A 23,386-nucleotide genomic window follows, 5' to 3' on the forward strand; every position below is an offset into this window, starting at 1 on the left:
AAAAATTTATTTAACCAGCTAATGCAACAAAACAGTATGGTGCTCAACATGATTTCCATGCTAGTAAATAAAGTAAACTAACAATGTTAAAGTTCATAAGAATTGCCCAATGGAATGCCAATGGTCTTCCTAATCATAAAGAAGATATAAAACTATTTCTGGAACAAAATTTCATTGACATACTACTAGTAAGTGAAACCCATTTTACAGACAGAACCTACTTCAAGATACCTAAGTATAAATTATATTACACAAATCACCCAGATGGTACAGCCCACGGAGGTTCAGCCATATTGATAAGAGAAACTATAAAACATTATGAAATGCTAAAATACGAAACAAATCACATTCAAGCAACATCGATAAAAATACAAACTCTTCCATATGGTATAACTGTCACAGCAATTTATTGTCCGCCCAGGCATAGACTTACAAAAGAAGATCTTCTACACTTTTTCGAAACTCTAGGGCCAAAATTTATAGCAGGTAGAGATTACAACTGTAAACATACGCTATGGGGTTCACGCCTAACAACCACCAAAGGCAGAGAGCTAGCAAAAGTTATCCAGGATAAAAGCTACTCATTCCTATCGACGGGATCACCGACATATTGGCCAACCGATCCAAATAAAACACCAGACCTATTGGATTTCTTTATTACAAACGGAATATCTCAATCATATACAGATGTAGTACCAAGTTTTGATTTATCATCAGATCATAGTCCCATAATTGCCACAATTAGCACAACGGTGATAATCAAAAAACCAACACCTCGACTGCATAACTTCAAAACAAACTGGGACACATACCGGCTAATCATAGAACAGGAAGTAAATCTACTAGTGAGATTGCAAACTCCCGAACAAATAGAAAGAGAAACTAATAATCTAATCAACTTACTTCAAAATGCTGCCAAACAGTCTACCCCTCAACCTGGACAAAAAAAATTTTCAACCAACATTCCTCTTGAAATAAAAAGACTAGTAGCAGAAAAACGAAAAGCCAGATCAATTTGGCAAAGAACTCACAGACTAGACGACAGGACAGTTTATAATAACAAAACAAGAAACTTAAAAACAGCTCTAGAACAGATGAGAAACAACTCATTTGAAAACTATGTATCAAACCTTTCGCGTCAAGATAACTCTATCTGGAAACCAATCAAAAACAAAAATAAACCAATAAATACTTCACCTCCAATTCGGAAAAACTCATTACCACCAGGACCATGGGCAAAAAGCAACAAAGAAAAAGCTGATTTATTTGCTGAACATCTAACTGAAGTCTTCAAGCCACACGACAATGACCAAGTACAAGAAGTAGAGCAGGAACTAGCCTTACCAATTAATCAACGAGAGCGACTAACTTTAATTACACCGAAGGAGATCAAAGATGAAATTAATCATTTGAATGAAAAGAAGGCACCAGGCACTGATCTCATAACAGCAACAATGCTAAAACAACTTCCTAAAAAAGGTATAATGAAGTTATTGTACATATTAAATGCAATCTTAAGACTTAATTATTGGCCTATATCACTAAAAATTGCCCAAGTAATTATGATACCGAAACCTGGTAAAGCTTTAACGGATGTTTCATCATACCGCCCAATAAGTCTACTGCCAATAATGTCAAAACTTCTTGAAAAGCTGTTACTTAAAAGAATTATGAGCGACCTAGAATTCCAAAACTGGATCCCAGAACACCAATTTGGATTCCGGCAAGGTCATTCTACAGTGCAACAATGCCATCGCATATCAAATGTAATTAATAGAGCTTCGGACAATAAACAGTATTGCACAGCAGCCTTTCTGGACATTAGCCAAGCATTTGATAAGGTATGGCACCCAGGATTACTTTATAAAATCAAAAAATCCCTACCCAACAAATACTTTGACTTATTAAAATCATATCTAAATCACAGAGAATTTGAAACTAAAGTGGAGGATGAACTATCAAACCGTAACAAAATTCAATCAGGAGTCCCACAAGGTAGTATATTGGGTCCACTTCTTTATGTACTGTACACATCCGATTTACCAACCTCTCCACAAACCACCATTGGAACTTTCGCTGATGACACAGCAATATTTGCAACTGAAGAGGATCCAAGAGCTGCAGTATTAAAACTTCAAGAACACCTAGACCAAATTGGACAGTGGTTAAAGAAATGGAAGATAAAAGCTAACGAAACTAAGTCAACACATATAACTTTCACACTAAGGAAAGACCAATGCCCAAATATTAGCCTTAATCAAGTCAACATACCACAACAGAACATCGTCAAATACCTGGGGCTTCATCTTGATTCTAAATTAAACTGGAAACAACACATTTTAAAGAAGAAGAAACAAATTGAGTTGAGAGTGAAAGAAATAAATTGGCTTATAGGTAGAAAATCTCGACTCTCAATTGAGAACAAACTGCTGATTTATAAAACAGTCATCAAACCTATATGGACGTACGGTATAGAACTATGGAGTTGTGCCAGCAAATCAAACACAAAAATTATCCAAAGAACTCAATCAAAAATTCTACGCACCATCGCAAATGCCCCGTGGTACATTTCCAACCAAACCCTTCATACAGACCTAAACATCCCGTTAGTCAGCACAGTAATTCAAGAAAGAGCCAACAGACATCACGAGAAATTGGAAGACCACCCCAACCAATTAATATTACCATTACTGCAGCCACTAAACAACAGAAGATTGCGAAGATTATGGCCCATAGATCTTCGCTGAAACTGAGGTGAAACCGCTGGGTGATGTACCTCATAACGCCATTTTAGTGTACAATAATACATTGATATATGTTATTGTACTTGTTATCAAATTAGCTTATAGAATATGTAATTCTGATTGTTAATAAATGCTTACAAAAAAAAATAATTAAGTAATTGAATGGGTCTGCCGAATAACGTTGTAACCGATACATTATTTGTTTTTAAGAAATTGAGCAAAAAGTGTTAAATTTGTAATAATGGTAACTTTATACATTTTAACAGTAAGTGATACAGTTTGTAATTTGTAATTGCAAACTGTATTACTAAGACTTAAAATAAAATATTTTGTAATTGCAAACTGTATTACTTACTAACCCTTAAAATGTACAAATTTACCATTATTATAATTTTAACACTTTTTGTTCCAATTCTTAAAAACGAATAAGTAATGCGTCACTTACAATGTTATTTGGAGGACCCATTCAATTGTGGCTTAATCTCATGTAAACATACCTAGTACATATTTAACTTAGATATGCCACAAGAAAACAGTCTCAGAACCTATTTATAGGTATCATGTTATCGTGAATGATTATAGGTTGGTCTTGATGTTCTTTCACTTTTCTCCATCTTCCATCAATCGTATACATTCTGAGGGTGGAATACAAATGATTGGGACAATTTGATCGGCATTTGGCTCTTTTAGCTTTCACTCCATCTGTATTGTGAGCGTCTGAAAGCCATTTCTTCTAAAGCAGTATCTGAAATAGTTTATTATTTGCCCTGTAATGTGTGTCTGTAAACTTTTCTCGATGTTCAGTTGTTCTAGTATTGACAAATTTGTTCTGTGGGCTGTCCAATGAATTCTCAGCATATGTATCCATTTTTTTGTCAAATCCTTGGATGTCCACCATTTGGATGTGTTAGGAAAGCAGGTACCTGTCCAAATCTGATTTTACTGACTGCACTGATTCCATAGTTTATCCAGATTTTAGTCAATCTAGAAATTGCATTTTTTCCTATTGATGTTCTCAGTCTTATTTCTTCAGTGCCTCCTTTCTTTGTATTACTTTCTTCCTTTCTATTATTCTTATCTTCTCTTTGTCTCTATTAATCGAGACTGATCCTTGATTTAATAATATTGGATGAGATATCAAAACTTACAAAAATGTACAATCTTACTACCTAGTTGGCTATGACACTAAATTTGCTTAAACATATGACATACTATTTTCATAGTTCCAGTTGCTTTGTTACCATTACTACTATGAATTTTATATTAGTATATTATTATTAGTATATTATTATACTAATATGATTAATATGTAACGTGCTACTAGCAATAAGAATTCATCACATCATCAATTCCCTGGTAGACGACAGCCAAGAAGAGAAAATTTTGAAAGTTTACTGGAACGGTTTCAACAGACTGGACACTTAGATTACGAGAAACCAGACCAAATAAAAACTATTTTAAATGCAGAAAATGAATTAAATGTAATTCTTAGGGCCGGTTGTTCGAACGCTAATCAACAATGATCATTATCAAATATTTAATTATTGTCACCAACTGTCGTTTGGGTTGCTGAAAACATAATTGATTACAATTATGAAATTACTTAATCAATTATGTTAATAATTGTTATGTTAATTGATTAACTAATCTCATAATTATAATAAATTATGTTTTCAGCAACCCAATAAAAGTTGACATTGACAGTTTTGGTGACAGTAATTAAATATTTGATAGTGATCATTGTTGATTAGCGTTCGAACAACCGGCCCTTAGTGTTACTGACTGAATATCTGCATATTAGTATGATTGTTCTCAAAATCGTAGTGACTAGTCCGTTGGAACTGTTCTAGTCAACTTTCAAAAGGTTCTCTTCTTGGTTGTCGTCTATCAGGTGATTAATTGTGTGGTAATTAAGGTGAGGAATTAATGATGTGATAAATTCTTATTGCTAGTAACATATTTTTGTAATCAAGTTTTAGCACAAAAACTATATTAATCAGTTCCCCATTAGAAAAATTCATATTATTAATGGTAACAAAGCAACTGGAACTATAAAAATAGTATAATGTCAAATGTTTAACCAAATTTAGTATCATAGCCAACTAGATAGAGTATTGTATGTTTTTATTAATATTTTAGGCACCTACCATCTTACTACGTAGGTATTTTAATACCTCATCCAATATTAATAAATTAAAGACCAGTCTAGATTAATACGCACTTGTTTTCGAAAAATTATTTTTGATTGTATGTTTTCACATCCACCTAATAAAATTTCACATAATTTTTGTTGCAATTAATGTTTGGCATAAAGAATCATAAATTAAAGCACTTAGGTATAGGGAATGCTTAAGAAATAAAAAAGTACCATAAAATATCATTTCAGTAGGTACAATAATAAAATATAGGGTATTCCATTTAAGAAAACTCATTCAGATTTTCGACCAAAATTGTATACCAAAAATTAAACATTTGCCTATATTAATAATGTTTAATATGCTATATTATCATAGCAGATGTAGCAGTGTGAATATTGCTACAAAATTAACAAAAAAACGTAATTATCTTTTAAACTACCTCGCGTAATATTTAAAAAAAGAAGACATCGAAGAGAATCCAAGAATGTTAAAATATACAGGGTGTTTCATTAAAAAAAAACAAGTTTGTGTTAGCCTGTCAATACGGGTGGCTCTGTATATTTGAAAATATTTTTAAATTATGGTCCTATCTGTGCTCCAACTTTTACCTAAATGACTTTTTTTGTATCAATTATGACAAACGAGTAATTGGACTTTCTCACACTAATGCCCCACTCTGTATATTTTAATTTTGGTGTTTTTACTGATATATTATTTTTACTACAAAAGCGATATTACGTAGGTCAAAATTTTTGACATAAGAGAACTGTCAAAACATTAGAATGTGACTTTATGTATTTGTCTTTTAGTAGGTTTGGTATTTCCAATTTGCTCTATTGCTCGCTTTTACTCTTTCAGTTATTTATTGTTCAATCTTTGTATTACCTATGTTACAATTTTTTCTTGAGATTAACATATATGTACTTCGTCTTTTCTTCTTTTATTTTGAGTCCTATATTGGTGCTACTATATGCTATACTATGCAGTCTACCGTCACGTTTCTGCTATAGCTTGCAGTCTACATCTGTGTGGCTTAAAGAACAAAACAGCACCATAATCTTTTTTCAGATGGGGTTGCACACAATAATGAAAGGCAAATTATTTATTGCTAATTAGTAATAAACATTTTCATGAATCTACAATAAACTTATTTCTTTACTATTATATAAATAACACCATAATCTTTTTGGTTAGGGTCCTACATGACTTTTTTTAAGCTAGAATCATTAACTGCCTTTCTCTCCTAGTGGTCAATAGCCCTGTATTGACTTCCTTTAAATAATTGATGGATTCGATGGTTACTTGATGGAAGTTAATTTTATCTAGCAAATAAAACACTGAAAATTTTTGTTTTCGTTACTTCCACAAAACTAATTATAAAACTGTGTGACTAGTGCTGTTTCGGCAGTGACCACCCAATAAGGCCTATTATAGTTTCTTTTTATACAGCCCCGTCATATCAAATTTCAAAAATACTGTTAGATATTATTGTAGAATAGGTACCTACACTAAATTTTCAGTAGTAATTGCACAAGAGCTCTGAAATTATTGAATTTTTCCCGAGTGACACTTTGACAGTTTTAATTTCACGAGCCGAAGGCGAGTGAAATTATGTTACAAGTTTCACGAGAGCAAAAATTCTATATTAATTTCAGAGGTCGAGTGCAATTTGTTGCGATTATTTCATGAATAAAACTGTTCAAAACCAAAATTTTATTGTAATTTATTTATGTAAGTACCATTAAACACACAGTTTTTATAAATATTTGACGATTGAAAGTCATCACTTTTATAATTTTTAAAACATTAATTGTCATTAATGTCACTGAATGTATTTTTCGTAGCAACGAAGGGCATCTGACGTAATATACTTAACGACGGGAGATTATCAAAAATTATCGATTTAATTCAGATTTCTGTAGCTTTCTATTGGTCAGAATCTCCTATGAATGAAATAATCACCTAAATTCACCGGAAAAAACACATTAGTACTAGTTAATAAAATGCAACATTTTCAATTACCCAACAACTCCAGACTAATTTCATTTGACGTAAAAAATCTTTTTCCTAGTATTCCTCCTACAGAAACTTTTGTTCTAGTTAAAAATCTTTTAGACCATAATATTATAAATCCGATCATTACATCTCAAATTTTACACCTTCTTGAAATTTGCATAAATCTTTACTTTGAATTTAATAATCAAATATACACAAACACAGTGCAGGACTTATTATGAGCAATCCTCTAAGCCCATTGCTATCAGATATTTTTATGAACCAGCTTGAAACAATAATTTCAAGATATCCCGTATTCAAACAGTTCTTATCTTGGCGGAGATGCGTGGATGATATACTATTATGCTTTACAGGAACTAACAGGCATCTTGACCAATTTTTATCATACGTTAATTCACGCCATGGTAATATTGAGTTTACAATAGAAACGGAACAGAATAAGTCAATAAACTTTCTAGATGTAACAATTACCAGATTGCACAACAAACTTGAATTTTCTGCATTTCATAAACCTACCCATACTGACACAACTATACGCAATTCATCATCTCATCCTACACAATACACAACATAAATTAGCAGCATACCATAGCATGATACATAGACTGACAGAAATTCCCATGTCAAAAAATAACTTCGAAATGGAACTGAACATCGTTAAGCAAATAGCAGTAAACAGTGGCTACAATGAACAAACAATTAACAAAATTTTAAACCAAAAACTCCATAAGAAAGCCCTGAAATTAGTGTATCCACCACCACAGAAAGAACCCAGTACCTTCTGCTCTATCACATATACAGGCAAGATATCAACAAAAATAGCCAGATACCTACATAAAAAAGAAAGGAATAACACCAGCTTTCAAAACTAGCAACAACTTAAGCAAATACATTAAGAACAATAAGAGCCGAAAGAGAAAGCAACTACAAAGTGCTGTTTACAAACTGACTTGTGACTGTCCGAAAACTTACGTTGGTCAAACTGGCAGAACCTTTGACAAACGGATAGCAGAACACAAAAGAGCTTTCAACAATAGAAAAACAGATTCACATACGCACTTCACCTTCTAGATCATAAGTAATCATTCTTTTAATGAACAGTTTCAAATTCTTCATATTCAAAATAAAGGCCTTAAGCTATCTTTATTGGAATCTATGAAAATTAATAAATTGAAAAATACAGATATAATTCTAAATGACCAACTTGAGACAAACAGCTCCCCACTCCTCAACCTATTCAGTTAGAGACTTGAAAATGCAAACACATAGTAAAATAATCACTTGAGAAAGGCACTCTGCCGAAACAGCTGTAGTCACATAGTTTGATAATAAATTTTGTGGAAGTATCAAAAACAAAAGTTTTCAGTGTTTTATTGCTAGATTTCTCTCCTAGGTTAAGGTGCATGAATTTCTTTATAATTAGGTTGTATCGTTTTGTAAATACATAATTAGGTTACATATAATTTTTTTTGTAAAAAGTTTTTTTTTGTACATTTTTTTGTAAATTATGAGTCCTCTACATTTTATATTTATTTGCTTCTAAGTGTTTATTAATTGTGGATAAATATTTTTTTCTATAAGAGTTTTCTTGCATTTCATTATTTTGCGCAAATTCGTCAGCAGTTTTCAGATTCTGATCTGTACTAAACACACTATAACAGAGCTATATGCACACGTAGACCGCATAATATAGTAGCACCATTATAATTTTCGTTTTTTCTATCAAGAGCCATGCCATCAGTGCGTATTCTAAGCTTTGTTGTCTCTTGTGGCTATTACCATGACATTATAGACGGAGAGCTAGAGCCGAAAAATCATCGTCATATGTAATATGGAGTTTGGCATGTGAAATGTGTCTATTGTATATTGATAATTATGACCCCCTTTCAGGCTGACACCTCAGTGGATACAGGAAGTAGCAATAAGGGATGAAAAGGGAAAGTTAGTGCAGTCATTAAAGGTTTTCACCTCTTATTTTGTTAAACCTCCATCGATTTGCATGAAAATTGGTGACTAGTTAGAGCATACCTCAAGAAACAAAACTGATTTGGTGCCAACTTGCGCTATTACCCTGGGGGTGGATGCCATCCCTTCTCGGGGGTGAAAACTATTTTATTAAAAATAACCCCACTAATCGATAGAAGGACAAATTTTAAGCTAAATTTGTTATGTCAAGTTATTAAAATAAATCAATAATTTTGGAGTTATTAAAGATCAGAGATTTGAATTTTTCGTGAAACAAATGCATGGTGTAAAGCGGTTTTTCATAAATAATTCAAAAACTGTAAGTTTTAACAAAATAGTTATGATAACCAAAATTGAAGATAATATAAAATCGAATAGATTCTTTACGTGAAAGAATGATTGTAGTTAGAATTAATTAAAAGTGAGTTATAGTTGATTGAATATATATTTTTTTCGGCTAGTACTCAAATCTAAGTATTCAAACTTAAACGGGAAAACGATGCATTTTATGAAATATACTTACTAAAGACTTGTCAAAGTACTCAAGAATACCTATCAAGTGAGCTCCAGATGAAGTTGATAACATCAAAGCTAAGCAAGTGATGATGAAAATAAGAGAACCCTTTCGAATTTTTTAGGAAAAAGTGAAAATTAAAACATACGCTATTTATATATTTATTTTGAAATTAGTTAACAGAATAATTTTCAAAGGAATATCGGGAATGAAGTTAGGATTATAATTTAATAATTAAATTATCAAGTTCGGTTTCTTACAATTCAAATATAACAAGCTAACAATGCGAGCATTATTATAACGCAAATTTTGTTTATTTATGTATTTAAATTCCTAATATGGAAAATTGCTATTATGAAAAGTTGTTTAGAATTACAAATTATGTGTTAATGTCCCATTATATCCTTCTATTTAAATATTGTGAGGTATAAAGGTACTTTACTGAACAAATTTCTTGAGCGAAATTCATATTTTTTACATACCTGGATTAAAATAGATACAATTTTATATAATATTATATGATAATTGCATCTTGGATTTTTGACCATGCAGATCTTTTTATGAAGAATCATTTTTGTTCGTAAAATTAATAATAGAGTTATAAACGAAAATGATGATGGGTATCTGTAATTTGAGAAAAAATTTAAATATTTTTTTTCATTAGAAGAATGTAATAATTACATTATTATAATAATAATAATTAATTAATTACAATAATTACAATTATTGCATATATTAGAACATAGTTTTTAATTCCAAATATTTTTCGTAATAACAATAATTTACAATATTGTGAAAAATAAAGGTACTTTACTGAGCGAAATTCATACTTTTTAAAATACCTCGTATAGTATAGATAAAATTTGCTATCTGATGGTTGAATCGTAGGTTTTAGACGACTTTTATGGGTTATAACTTTATTTCGTAAAATTAAAAATAAAAAACTGTCCCGTAATATATGTGTCCAACTTAGTAGACACACTGTATATAATATACAATATTATTATAATATACATAATACATAAATCATTGGGTAGACAGCTCAAAAAATTTATAACCTGCCATTTAACATTACTTACATTAACATTAATAAATAATCTTTATTTATTTGATATTTCAATTCTTTTGCCGTTTATGTGTCAAACGAAATAAAGAGTTGCATCTCGGGACAGCAATTTAGCAATATGAAATTTTCATTTACATTTTTACGTACATTAGGTTTAATTCATTTTAGCAGTGTCTCCATTGTAGAATTAACTCGCTATCTAAAATTGCTAAAAGATCCTAAATTGCTGTCCCAAGATGCAACTTGTTTTTGAGGTCGGTTATCTCGAAGATGGTTTGAGATATTGAAATGTCGTTTTCAGATTTGGATTCAGGAGACAAAACTACATTGATATCGGTATATAAGCTCCAGATGTTGCAAGGGCGGCAACGCACGAACGAACGAACCAACATACTTTGCGAATTTATAAACGAAAACAAAATTTTCGTTGAAAATATTATTTATTTTTTACTTTCGCTGTCACATTCACTAAAATCGCTATCATACTTATTTTCATCACTTTCGCTATTATGAATCTTATCATCAGCTTACTCATCATCCATCTCATCGTCTGTTTCATTCTAAAAAATAATATCTCTAACAATCTCTGGCATTTGAGACCCTTCAAACCATTTGAATTTATATGTGTTATCTTCAGCAAATTCCCAACCATATTGTTCAATAAACAGCTCTGTTGGATTTTTTTTTAGAGGCGTTCAACCAAATACTTGTAACATATCGTGCTCGTAAAAGATGTTGGTATAGCTTAGATTGAGATGGTGGTTTTTGAGTTATTTATGAAAAACTGCTTTACACCATGCATTTTTTCACGAAAAATTCAAATCTTTGATCTTTAATAACTCAAAAAGTATTGATTTATTTTAATAACATGATATAACAAAATTTACTTAAAATTTGTCCTTCTATAGATTTGTGGGATTATTTTTAATAAAATAGTTTTCACCCCCGAGAAGGGGTGGTATCCACCCTCAGGGTAAAAGTGCAAATCAATTTTGTTTCATGAGGTATGCTCTAACTAGTCACCAATTTTCATGCAAATCGATGGAGGTTTAACAAAATAGGAGGTGAAAACCTTTAATGACTGCACTAACTTTCCCCTTTCATCCCTTATTGCTACTTCCTGTATCCACTGAGGTGTTAGCCTGAAAGGGGTCATAATTATCAATATACAATAGACACATTTCATATGCCAAACTCCATATTACTTATGGCGATGATTTTTCGGCTCTAGCTCTTAGACTATTAGCATATCTTATAATTTGTATAGAGCTTTGTATAATAATCTTGTTGATTCCAGTTTTTTTAATCACTCTGTCCAGTGTTGTGCTAAAAAGTGTAGCAGAGAGAACTTGTTGTATTATTACTACTATATTGATAGTTTCTGTATTTCCCGTGTCTACTATAGCTTCTGGTACACAGTTGTCGATTCATTTTCGGGATTTAATCAGTATTGCTGGTATATTCATGTTTTGCATTTAAAGTAGAATTTATGTCGATTTACAGATTTTTAAAGGCTTTCTGGAAGTCTATAAATAGTAGGTGTAAATTTGTTATGTTCGTAGCACTTTTAAATCAGTTGTATTAGTAGGTCGATATTCCTTTTATGAAGGTATTTTTATGTTGGTATTAATGGCGTCTATTATAGTCGATATTCCTTTTATGAAGCTATTTTTATGTTGGTATTACCTACCCTAGTACATCTTCAGTGTATTTATATATTTTTTTTCAAGATCCTTGTCAATATTTTGTATGCGTTGTTTAGTAGCATGATTCCTCTATACCTAGTTACTAGTGTACTTTGGGTCTTTCTGTTTTATATAATTGTTATAATTATATTTTCTTCATGCCATAGGCATATTTTCCGAGTTCCATATATTTTTATTAGTTTGTGAATCCGGTGCATTAGTTCTTTTCTTCAATTTTTTATTAATTCAATGTTGATTTCATCCGGTCCTGCTGCTTTTCTTGATTTCAACCTTTTTATTGTTTTAATAAGTTCCTTATATGTGGCAGCGTTTTCTTCTTTGTGTCTTTCATCCTTTATCTTTACTTCCCAAATATTCCTGCTTTGTTTGTTCTTTTTATGAGTAAGAGAAATGCTTTCCCCAGTTTTGTTTACTGATTTTAGATATAATACTATTATTTCATTGCTATTACATTGTTTTTTTTACTTTCTTTCAAGACTTTCACCTGCTCTTTAATACAATAATCCATTCTGACTTTTTTTTTATATCGTTTTGCCACTTCCTGTTTTTTTCTTATGTATTCATTTAGTTTTTCATCTGTTTCATGTTATGTTTTATGTTTTGTCTTCATGTTTTTTAAGTCGGAATTTTGTACTGGCAATGTGTGTGTGCTTGTTACAGAAACTAAGTTGCATAGTCTTGTTCTATTATTATTTCTTTGTCTGCAACTTCCCTATTAATCTTCTCTTTTCCAACCTTAGCATTGAAGTCTCCTATATCATCAGAATGTATTTGGAGCGTAAATGTTCATTATTGATATATTGGCTGTGTGTTCTTGAGATTTATGCATGAACTTCTTCCACTAATTTTTCTGAAATCCATGACCCTGTTTCTTAGTTTTTTACTGATTATACAGGATGGTGTAAATGAAAGGAATACATTCGTTAATTCTTAAACCGGCGACATTAAGGAAAATCCAGAAACAGGACGATTTTTATTTTTAAATTATGATATCTGGGCGTGATGACGCAATCGATGATTTTTTTAGTGAGAGTAGGGGTCACGTGATAGCGTGATTTCGATTAAATTCAATGTTCAAGCCAGCTGCCTCTTGGAAATTTGGACATTTAATTTAAGCGAAAAGTAATGTTTATTTGTGAAATTAACATTTTTTTTATTTCTATCAGCAGTAAAATGTATTATGAATTAAATAAATTACATACATTTTTCTTTTTTTGTCAATTAATTTAAATAAGAACATTTTTTTGGCCATCCTGTTAAAATACTTATGTCAATGCTTATATTACTAATAATGTAATACATAAATAGAGAATTGAATAACCTTTCAACTGAGCTAATACACGACCCCTAATTCTCATCTAAAAAATCATCGATTACGTGATCAGTGATCACGCCAATAGGGATGACGTCACTAGTATGATATTTAAGATATCATAATTTAACATAACAATCAACCTGTTTCGGGATTTTTGCTTAAAGTCGCCGGTTTACGAAATAACGAATTTATTCTTTTCATTGTAGGCTAGAATTTACTGAGGGCAGCTATCACAGCCTTTCTTTGGATTTACGAATATCATATTATGTGTTTCTAAGTTTCCAGCTGTTCATTTTTCCAAAAATTATTTGAGGTAAAACAGGTTGCCAGTACAAGATCTTCCTACACAGAAACTACTTTGCTCCTCTTTATCCGTAACCTGGTTCTCTATTCTTTCTTTTATAAACTTGCCGTTAAGTCTAGAGACTTATTACACTTAAACCTCTATAGTTAGAGCTCTTTCTTCTGTCACCTTTTTTCTTGTCTTTCTTCTTTTATGGATGTTTGATAGCTGTTTTCCATTCGGGATTTTTCATTTTAATTAGGATTTTCTTCAGTTGGTGTTATTGAGTTTTCTTCTCAACTCTAAACACCGAAATGAATATACTAAAATATCCTATGTTTTTAGGCGGTATGACTATCGCAAAGATGGCAAAGCCCATGGTATATATGGTACAGACAGATCCCGACATCGACTACCACGATTTCTAGAAAAAAAGCGAAGTTCATTGGATAGGTACAAAACTCAGGACGATCTGGACGATTACAAAAAAGATAAATCTCGTACAGGTAAGAAACTGCCCAATGATGGAAGAACGGTAAAAGATAAACGCCAGCGTTGTTATAGTGCTCTGTTGGGAGAGAACTTGGATATTCTTCTTAGTGAAGAAGGAGAAAAATATAGTAGTGAAGAAGTTGACGAAAATAACCAAAAGGAATGTAAAATGGATGAATGCAACACTGACCTGAAAATAACAATAAATAATAGGAATAATGGGGCTAACAATTTTTTTGCAAAAGAGGTAGGTAATATTTTAGATGGTATACAAAATGAAATTCGGAATAAAAATGTCACTACTACTCTAGAATGTAACTATCATGTTGAAGCTATTGAAAAAGTTGTTGAACCCAGTTGTGCTACCAAGACAAAAACTGATTTAATTAGTGAAATTCTTCAGGAAAAAACGGCAGAAATACTCAGTCTAAATAAAATAGATAAGAAGAAAAGGGACAAGTCTGGAAAACAAGCCAAATTAAAAGTAGAAGATATATTTGGAGAGAGTTCTGTTGATGAGTCACCAGAGAAGAATGTACAAGAATATCAAAAAAATAGAACTTCTACTGAAGAAAATTGTATAAAAAAACAAAAGGTACTATTAAATAATATATTTGGTGATGAATCGAATGATATCTTCAAGGAGGACGATGATTTTCGAAATTTTAGAATGTTAGTTGAAGCTGATAATGTCAATCACACAAAACCCAAGAAGAGCATGAAATGTGCAAAGTTGGAGATTAAAGAAAGCTTTGAAGGAGCAACAAGGAAGAAGGAGAAAAAGCTCGCGTCTTATGATATTGGTCCAAAGAGAAAACGAAGTTCCGATAATGATAATAAAACTATTAGGAGGAGCAAACGAGAACAGTCAGAGGCTGCAAAATCAGACATTTTTCTTTTAACAAAGAAACAGAGTAATGAATTAGATTCTTATGATAAGGATGATGAGAAATTCCAGGAAATAAAAAAGAAATACGATACCAAAAAACTTATTGATGGCGGTGATGAAGTTAATAAAAATAAACAATATAAATCAAAAATGTTTGCTGACAAATATTATGAGGAACCTCCTCCACTAATATCTGACTTTGAATACACTTTTGAGGGCGAGCTAAAGAATTCTAAACAGTCAGCACTAGAACAAGAAAAATCTACCGAAAATTTTTCCATTGCTTCTGATAAAGAGAAGAAAGTAAATCTTGATAAAAAGTTGACGATAGCAGGTAGGAGAAATGAGGAAGATAAGTGTGTAATTCAAAATGGAAGTGATTTAAAAAACTCTACTCCTTTAACAGCAAGAAGAGATAAAAAGTTTAATGAAAATGTTGATACATCAGATAGAACAAAAAAGGTTAGTCACAGAAGAAAATCAACAAAATCCGATAGCAAAGATGAGAATGATAAGCCTACAACACAGAATGAAAATGATTTAAAGAATTCCGAACGTTCAACAACAGGAACAGTTGATAAATCTAGTGAAAATGCTAATACTGCTTTAGATAAAATGAAAAATATAAGTCAGAGGAGACAATCAACGAGATCAAATAGTAGACATGGTAGTGATACAAAGCAAAATAAAAGATGTGAGAACGATTTATCTGAAACGCCGAACAATGAAAGGGATCTAAACAATCCTAAATCTCCAACATCACCACGATATGCAATATGTAGTAAAAATGTTAACGCTGATTTAGAAAAAAAGAATAAAACGCGCAAACGAAGAGAATCAACAAGATCAAATAGACATGAGGCTGATACATCTACGACGCCCGATGAAAGTGCCGATGGAATTAAAACTAATTCCAGGTCCCCAAAACCAGTCAAGAATAAACTATATACAGATATTGGTAAAACTGGTGTTAGTTCGACTGAAAAGAAGGCTATAAGATCAAAAATGTCAGATGAAATCAACGCATCTACAATTATTAATAAAAAACATTTTGCAGAACCTCCTCCTATACTCTCTGACTTTGAATATACAATTTTAGAAGATCTGAAGAAGTCACAGTCGGAAGAAAGTCCAACAAAGCTCAGCGTAAATACTAAACCAGAGTCGCCTACAAATATAATAGTAAGAACTTTTGAAAACACAGAAGAACATAAAAAATTGTTCCAGTCTCATAGTTCTAAAGTTGATTCTATGCTGTATTCTGGTTTATTAAAAGAAACTGAAGTGCACAAATTACCCGAGAATAATTCTGTTAGAATCAGTGATACGAAAGCAAAATATGTTGGTGCTAATGCTAAGGCGACCAACAACTATTCTGAAAGTCACACAGATACAGTAACAGTACTGAAAATACCAGAAGCATATATATCAGAAGAATCGAAGAAGTCATCTCCAACTTTGGACAACACAAACTCTGAAACTCCCGAAAAGGTTACCGTTGTGAGTGATATAATGGTGTCACCGAGTAAGAAGAAGATTAATAATTGTGTCAGTGACGACAAACCAATACAGGAAGTTTTATATGTACAGACTAATGAAAGTGTTGATACCATAGTGTTAAACTATGATAAAATTACTTCAAAGCAAGAAAAAAGAAGAGGGCTAACAACAGAAGAAATTTGTGTGAGCACGGAATGTGTAAAACCAAAATCTTTATCTAGAAAAAACCTTTTACTTGAAAGATATGCATCAGAAGAAATAAACAATAAAAATTTGACAACAAGTACAACAGTTTCATGTGTTAACGTCAACGAAAATAGTGTACAAACTAAAAATGACAATGGCATTCATAACAAAAGGAAACAAATTGACGAAAGTGTAGATATCAACCCCCCAAAAAAGAAAAAACCAGTAGATTCTATAGGTGACAAGCAAAACGATGAGACCAGTCCTAAAAACAAAATAACTAAGTCTGATGCTAATCAGGAATTCTTTGGAACATCAAAAGATGTTAAACCAGTGAAACAACCAGCACGGAGACCTCGAAGAAGTAGAGAACGTAGTTCTGAACCTGATCAAGTACTGAAAGATACAGCCACGTCAGAAAAAGACGCGTGTACTCCAAAGAAAAGCATTAAGAAAGAAATGGCTGTAAAATATAATGAAGAAAACACAGCAGCCACTAAAGAAATATGTGAATCAAAAACGGAAAAACTCAAGCGAAATGAGAACAATCTATTACTTACTAAATGCAGAGAAGATAATAGTAATATTTGCAGCACAAATACAGAGGAGGCCAAAGTTATACGACAGCTGAAGGCTTTAAGTGATTTAGACGTCCCACCTACTTACGGCAATCAAATAGCACCTGACGAACACAACATCAACATCATTAAATCTGCACAGCATAAATTTAGTGACGGTAATCAACCAGAAAGTAAACAAAATATTAGTTCATCGTGTTCTACTATTAAAAATCCATGCAATTCGTCCACATGTTCCACAGAATCACCTACACCTCGAAAACGAATAACTCCTATACCCGTCAAGGACGTACCTGTTTGTACGTTCACAAATATCCTTAATAAAAGTGGTAACTTAACAAAACAATTGCCGAAAAAAGTTGTGATGAATACTCACATGCCGGAAGATACCGATATTCCGATTCTTCACCTCGAAGAATTTAGTTTTAGTAACCTTGGTGAAGGTAAAACGCTCGATAAAAGTATTATGAAGTTTTTGGACGGTTTTAGCGTATCTAACTTAGATTGCGATGTGTCTAGAGTGAGTAATGAATCACAGAAAAAAGAACCGTTAACATTCACGAACGTTTTAGAGAAAATCAATTCACCTTGTAGTAATGTTGCCGATTTTACCTCTCCCGATCAACATTTACCAAAGATGACGACGTCGACACCAAAAGGTGCGGAACTTTCAGCACTTCAATCGGATCAGGCTGAAAAAACTCCAACTTCAGTCCCGAAGACTGATAAAGTTGTTTTATCCCCTCAGATACAAGAAAAAGAACATCAAAATAAGGATGTTAGTACTGATGTAAATAGTAATAAAAATAACGAAGCTGTTGACAGCGAAAATGTTAAAAATGTGCCTTTTACCAATTTAAATACTCCTGCAAGGTTTAGGAGAAGGTGTAGAATCATAGCCGTCAGGAAACTGTAAAAATGTACTATGTTACTTATTTATTCCCAGACAAAATTGTAACTGACATTGACCAATACTAAAATCCACGTTATTTGTGTGAATTTATTATTTCCAAAAAATTATAGTTCCTTTCTTAAGATGAGCTGAGGAGTTAATTTTGATGATTAGATTTCATGGCTTTGACTCCTTTTAAATTGTATCAATATGTTGGATTACTGTATGAAATAGTACTCTTGCTTTCTTTTTAACTAACTTTTTTTGGTTGTTGATATGCATTCAAATATGCCCAATTTATTCAAGAATACAAAAAATAGCATTTCATGTATAGAGTTGTATTTACTCATTCTTATAAATTGACCTATTCCTCGATATTGATTCCTTTTCAATTTAATTCTTTACCGAATTTATTCCGAATTGACACACAGATTACCTTAAGGGGAAAGGAACAAAATGCAAAATTTTGACGCCTGTCAAAATTTTTAATGTATTTTAAATGTAATCATTTTTTTCGAATCCTGAGAAAACTAATAAGTATTTTTGAAAAATTTAAACGCAGAATGAAATATTATTTTATTACCGAGGGCCGCAAGTCCCTTCGAATGAATAAAAAGTTTCTTTTGAGTGAGATATTTGAAATTAAAAATCACACTACATTTTCTCTTAGTTTTTCACCCCTGTAACTTATTAAAATAAACATTATTCGAAGTTTTCGGGGACTTTCGGCCCTCGGCAATAACGTAATCTTTCATTCTGCGTTTAAATTTTTCAAAAATACTTATTAGTTTTCTCAGGAAAAAATGGATCCCATTTAAATAGCATTGAAGCCGAAAGTTCGTACCCATCCCCTTAAAGAGTAATTGATTTAGAACTAGCTTACTTTTAATAAATATGTATATTTAAAAATTCTGTGATATAAAAACGTGCATTAAAATTTACACTCTTTGTTCAATAATACAGGAAATTACCCTTCCTTTCGTGATTACTCATCCAACGATCATCTTAAAACAGACGTTGATAGTGATCTAAAGAATTATAAACCTTCAACCTATAATAGTTACCTACTTAACGCAGAGAACATAATAGGGTACTTGTAGCACAACTACAGATGAGGACATGAGGAGTTATACAACAGCTTCTTCTTCTTTAAATGCCATCTCCCAATCTGAGGTTGGTTATCAACATCACTATCTTTACTCTATTACCGCTGTTCTGAATATTTCTATGGAAGTGAATTTAAACCAGTCCCTTAAATTTTTCAACCATGACACTCTCCTTCTTCCGTGCTCCTTCCTCCTCTTATCTTTCCTTATTATCAGTCTTAGCATTTCGTATCGCTGTCCCCTTATTACATGTCCCAGATATTGTAACTTTCTTACTTTTATTGTGTTTATCATTTAGTATTCTTTGCCCATTTTTCGCAATACTTCCGGGTTTGTTTTCTTCTGTGTCCATGCTATTCTAAGCATCCTCCTTCTGAATGTTTAATTTCAAATGAGGTGTTACAGAAACAAATTGTAGTTTATTTAGGTATGTGTTCTTGATTTCAAGTACATATGTTCAGCTTTCAAGTACATATTGCAGTATCGAAAACACGTAGCATCTCAGAGCTCTTACTCTCAGTAAGAAATGTACAATAAAAATGTATTACAGAAAGCAGAAAGCTTCAAATGATTTAGTCGTTTCAACTACTCCCTACAACAAATGAACACCAGAAGAACAAAATAATGACATCATTAAATCTGCACATTATAAAAATAGTGTCGATAGCCAAGAAGGAAGTACACAAAACGTTAGTTCAACGTTTTCTATTAAGGATTCACGCAATTGAGGCTCCATAGCATTATCAAAACCTAAAAGAATAACTGCTATATCCTTTAAATATGTTCCTATTTGTTCATTCATAAATAGTCTTAATAAAGTGATAATTTAACGAAACAAGCTCGATACAAACATTATGAAGTTTTTGTACGGTTTTAACGGTCTAACTTGGACTGCGAGATATCTCTAGAGTGAGTAATGGAAGTAAGAAAAACCCATGAAAAGTTAACGGTTTTAAGAAGATCAATTCACCTTGTAGCCTGTTGGAATTTTTACCTCTTCTGGTCAACATGTACTCAAAATAACGACGTCGACAACGAATAATATCGAATCTTCACCAATTCAATCCGACAACACTGAAAAAACTCAAACTTCAGTCCCGCAGATTTATCAATTATTATCTTCTTATATATATATATATATATATATATATATATATATATATATATATATATATATATATATATATATATGTTCTTGAATTCCTAAGTGGAGCATAGAGCTTCAGTGAAAACGCGCCATCGGGTTCTATTTTGCGTTAAGGTCTTCACCTCATTCCAAGACTTTCCTTGACCTCTTATCTCGTCCATGATGGATCTTCTTCAAGTTTGTGCTGGGCGACCTCTTTTTCTTTTTCCTTGGGATTCTTAAGGGACTCTTAGCTGTAATAAAATAATCATCACAATAAGGATCTTGTACGGATTTAAATAATAATAACAGTCCCAAAGCTTTTGAAAACATAATATAAATGTACAAAGAAAGTACTGATGGAAAAAAATTCTAAACTTACAAAATAAGTCAAAAATAAAGTTACTTAGAGGCATTGTTAGAGCTGCTGGTAGTTAAGATTTTAAATAGAAAATTTCAGATAAAAATCAACGCATCTACAATTAAGTAAAACGTTTTGCATAACCTCCCTGTATACTCTGAGTTTGAATACACAATTATAGAAGGTCTAAATAAGCCCAGAGTCAAAGTCCAAAGGAAGGACAAACAGGTTTTTGTAAAAATATAATAAGTTCTAAAAACATAAAACGTAAGAACATAAAATATTTGCTTCATTTTAATCTTGGATCTCTGCTAGATTTTGAGTTATTAAAATAAACTGAGGTGCACAAATTACCCGAGAAGAATTCTACTGAAATCAGTGTAATGGACACAGAAGTTTGTACAAATACTGCGACGATCAAGTACTATTTTGAGAATCATACACTACGGACAATATGGAAAACGTCGGAAGCATTTATACTAGGAGGAATAAAGGAATATTCAACGATCTTGAAGAAACCAGCGTTTTATTATGTATCCTGGTCGTTTTCTATGCAATAAGTATGTGTGACTTATACAAAGATGCAGACAGTGGTAACTTCTGTCTTGAAGTGTATTGAATTCTGAGTATATTATTATTATTATATATTAATACTTCAGACGAAATAATAGTATTTTCAAAGAAACAACAGCATGATGTGCATTCAGATCAGAGTGGCTTGTTATGAAATACAGAAACTTGCACCTCCCTTCTTTCTTAAGATGTACTGTCCCTTTCGATGATTCAATTCCAAGATTTTATCTCTAGATGTGTTTTAAATTTAATCTTTTGTCAAATATTTTTAGTATGTCAATAGAGCGATTGTTACAGTTTTGTCTTATAGGATTTTTATTACAAATACTGCGAATATAATTATTTCAGTTACAAAATTGTAGAAATTAAATACAAATGTAACTCTACCATATTTAAAAATTATTGCTAATATATTTGCCATCAAAACAGTTTTAAATATAATTCCTTCAGGAAAAATTATGTGAATTATTTAAAATTCAAACTAAAATTTGGCGGACTAAAATGTACCGGGTGTCCCAATAAGAATGGCTCTCGGCCATATCTCAGGAACCGTTTATACTACAGCTTTGGGAAAAAAAATTATAACAAAAGTTGCATCGGGAAAAGCGGGGAAATTATTTTCATAATAATTGTAGGTCCACCGCTAGAGGGTATAATTGAATATCAAAAATTAAAACATCAAAATTTTACAAAATTTGCCTAATGAACGGGCACTGGAAATCCGATGATCGTATACTTCATAAAATTCTGCGCATATTTGATTTCACAAGTTTAAGTCTACCTTTGCAAATAAGGTGAGGGTGAGTGGAAACCTTGTTATGAAAAAATGGCTGTAAGTCCGGTTCTGCTAAATCGATTTTTGCAAACTCGGTCTTGTTGAAAACAGCTCTTTTTCGTCCATGTAAGAGTTATAATTTCGAAACAGCCTAATATAGTATGCCAGCTAGGAGGCGCTATTTAATTTTTTTCAGACTTCTAGTTTTCTTTGGAAAATATTAAATACAAGTACCTAGGCATTTTTAACACTGCATAACAAAATTAGACCAAATTAGCAACATAATTGCGAAAACCCCATGCCGATACCTTTTTTATGTCCCGAGATATCTTAAGAAACGTGTAAATTTTAAACATAACTGTTGCTGTCACCGATATACGATGTTAAGTAAATTAAAGTGGAGATATATAGAAGCAAGTAGTGTGCTATGGAAAAAACAAAGAAACGTTTTTCAGATGTCAACCTATATAATGAATTAAAACAATAATAAGACGAACAACACTATAAAATATAACAAAAAAATAAAAACAACACCGAAGTTAAGGAAATCAAAGTGGAAACAAATAGTGTGCTATGGAAAAAATTATAACGATAAGAACTATTTACTTCAAAAAGCAACAATCATGTGTCAAATCAGTAAAACAAAAATTGGTTCATTGGTTCAAATTAATACAGAGTTGCGGCTAGAATATAAATGCAATACAATATCCCCAAAGACATCACCCCAGTAGTAGAGTAGTTTTTCGTGGGCTCATTCACCGTTTAAGAACGAAGAGAAATGTAAATCTTTCTGTTTATAGAAGACGTGGCAGAGGTCGCTCGGAGGAAAATGCCATAAATGTTTTAGCATATGTGCAATTTAATCCCCATTTAAGTATTAGAGTAATAGCTAGAAACTTAGGAATATGCAGAACAACCGTTCAACGTATTTTGACAGAAGGTAAAATCATTAAAGGTAAAGATAGTCGTACTTATCTATTACACTATGTCATACTTCTTTTAGATTTCATCCATATAATATAATACTGCATCACAGTTTGAATGAAAGTGATTACGATAGAAGGTTGGATTATTGCAACTGGTTGCTAGGTATGGTACCTAAGGATCTTCAGTTGCTGTCGCTTATTTTGTGGTCAGATGAAACTACATTTAGAAGTGATG

The 23,386-nt window shown here is 31.9% G+C and overlaps 1 protein-coding gene across 1 annotated transcript in view; it reads left to right on the forward strand.

Annotated features, from left to right (window-relative positions):
* The window catches only part of LOC126889666 (titin homolog), a 39,504-nt gene extending 16,960 nt beyond the window's left edge, over nucleotides 1-22,544 (forward strand). Inside the window, exon 3 of the mRNA XM_050658179.1 lies at nucleotides 14,093-22,544. Within this exon, the coding sequence (XP_050514136.1) occupies nucleotides 14,093-18,308 (4,216 nt within the window). The 3' untranslated portion in view covers nucleotides 18,309-22,544. The remainder of the gene's footprint in view (nucleotides 1-14,092) is intronic.
* The last annotated feature ends 842 nt before the right edge of the window (nucleotides 22,545-23,386 follow it).

This window comes from Diabrotica virgifera, chromosome 8 (genome assembly GCF_917563875.1).
Source record: "Diabrotica virgifera virgifera chromosome 8, PGI_DIABVI_V3a".
Lineage (NCBI taxonomy): Eukaryota > Metazoa > Arthropoda > Insecta > Coleoptera > Chrysomelidae > Diabrotica > Diabrotica virgifera.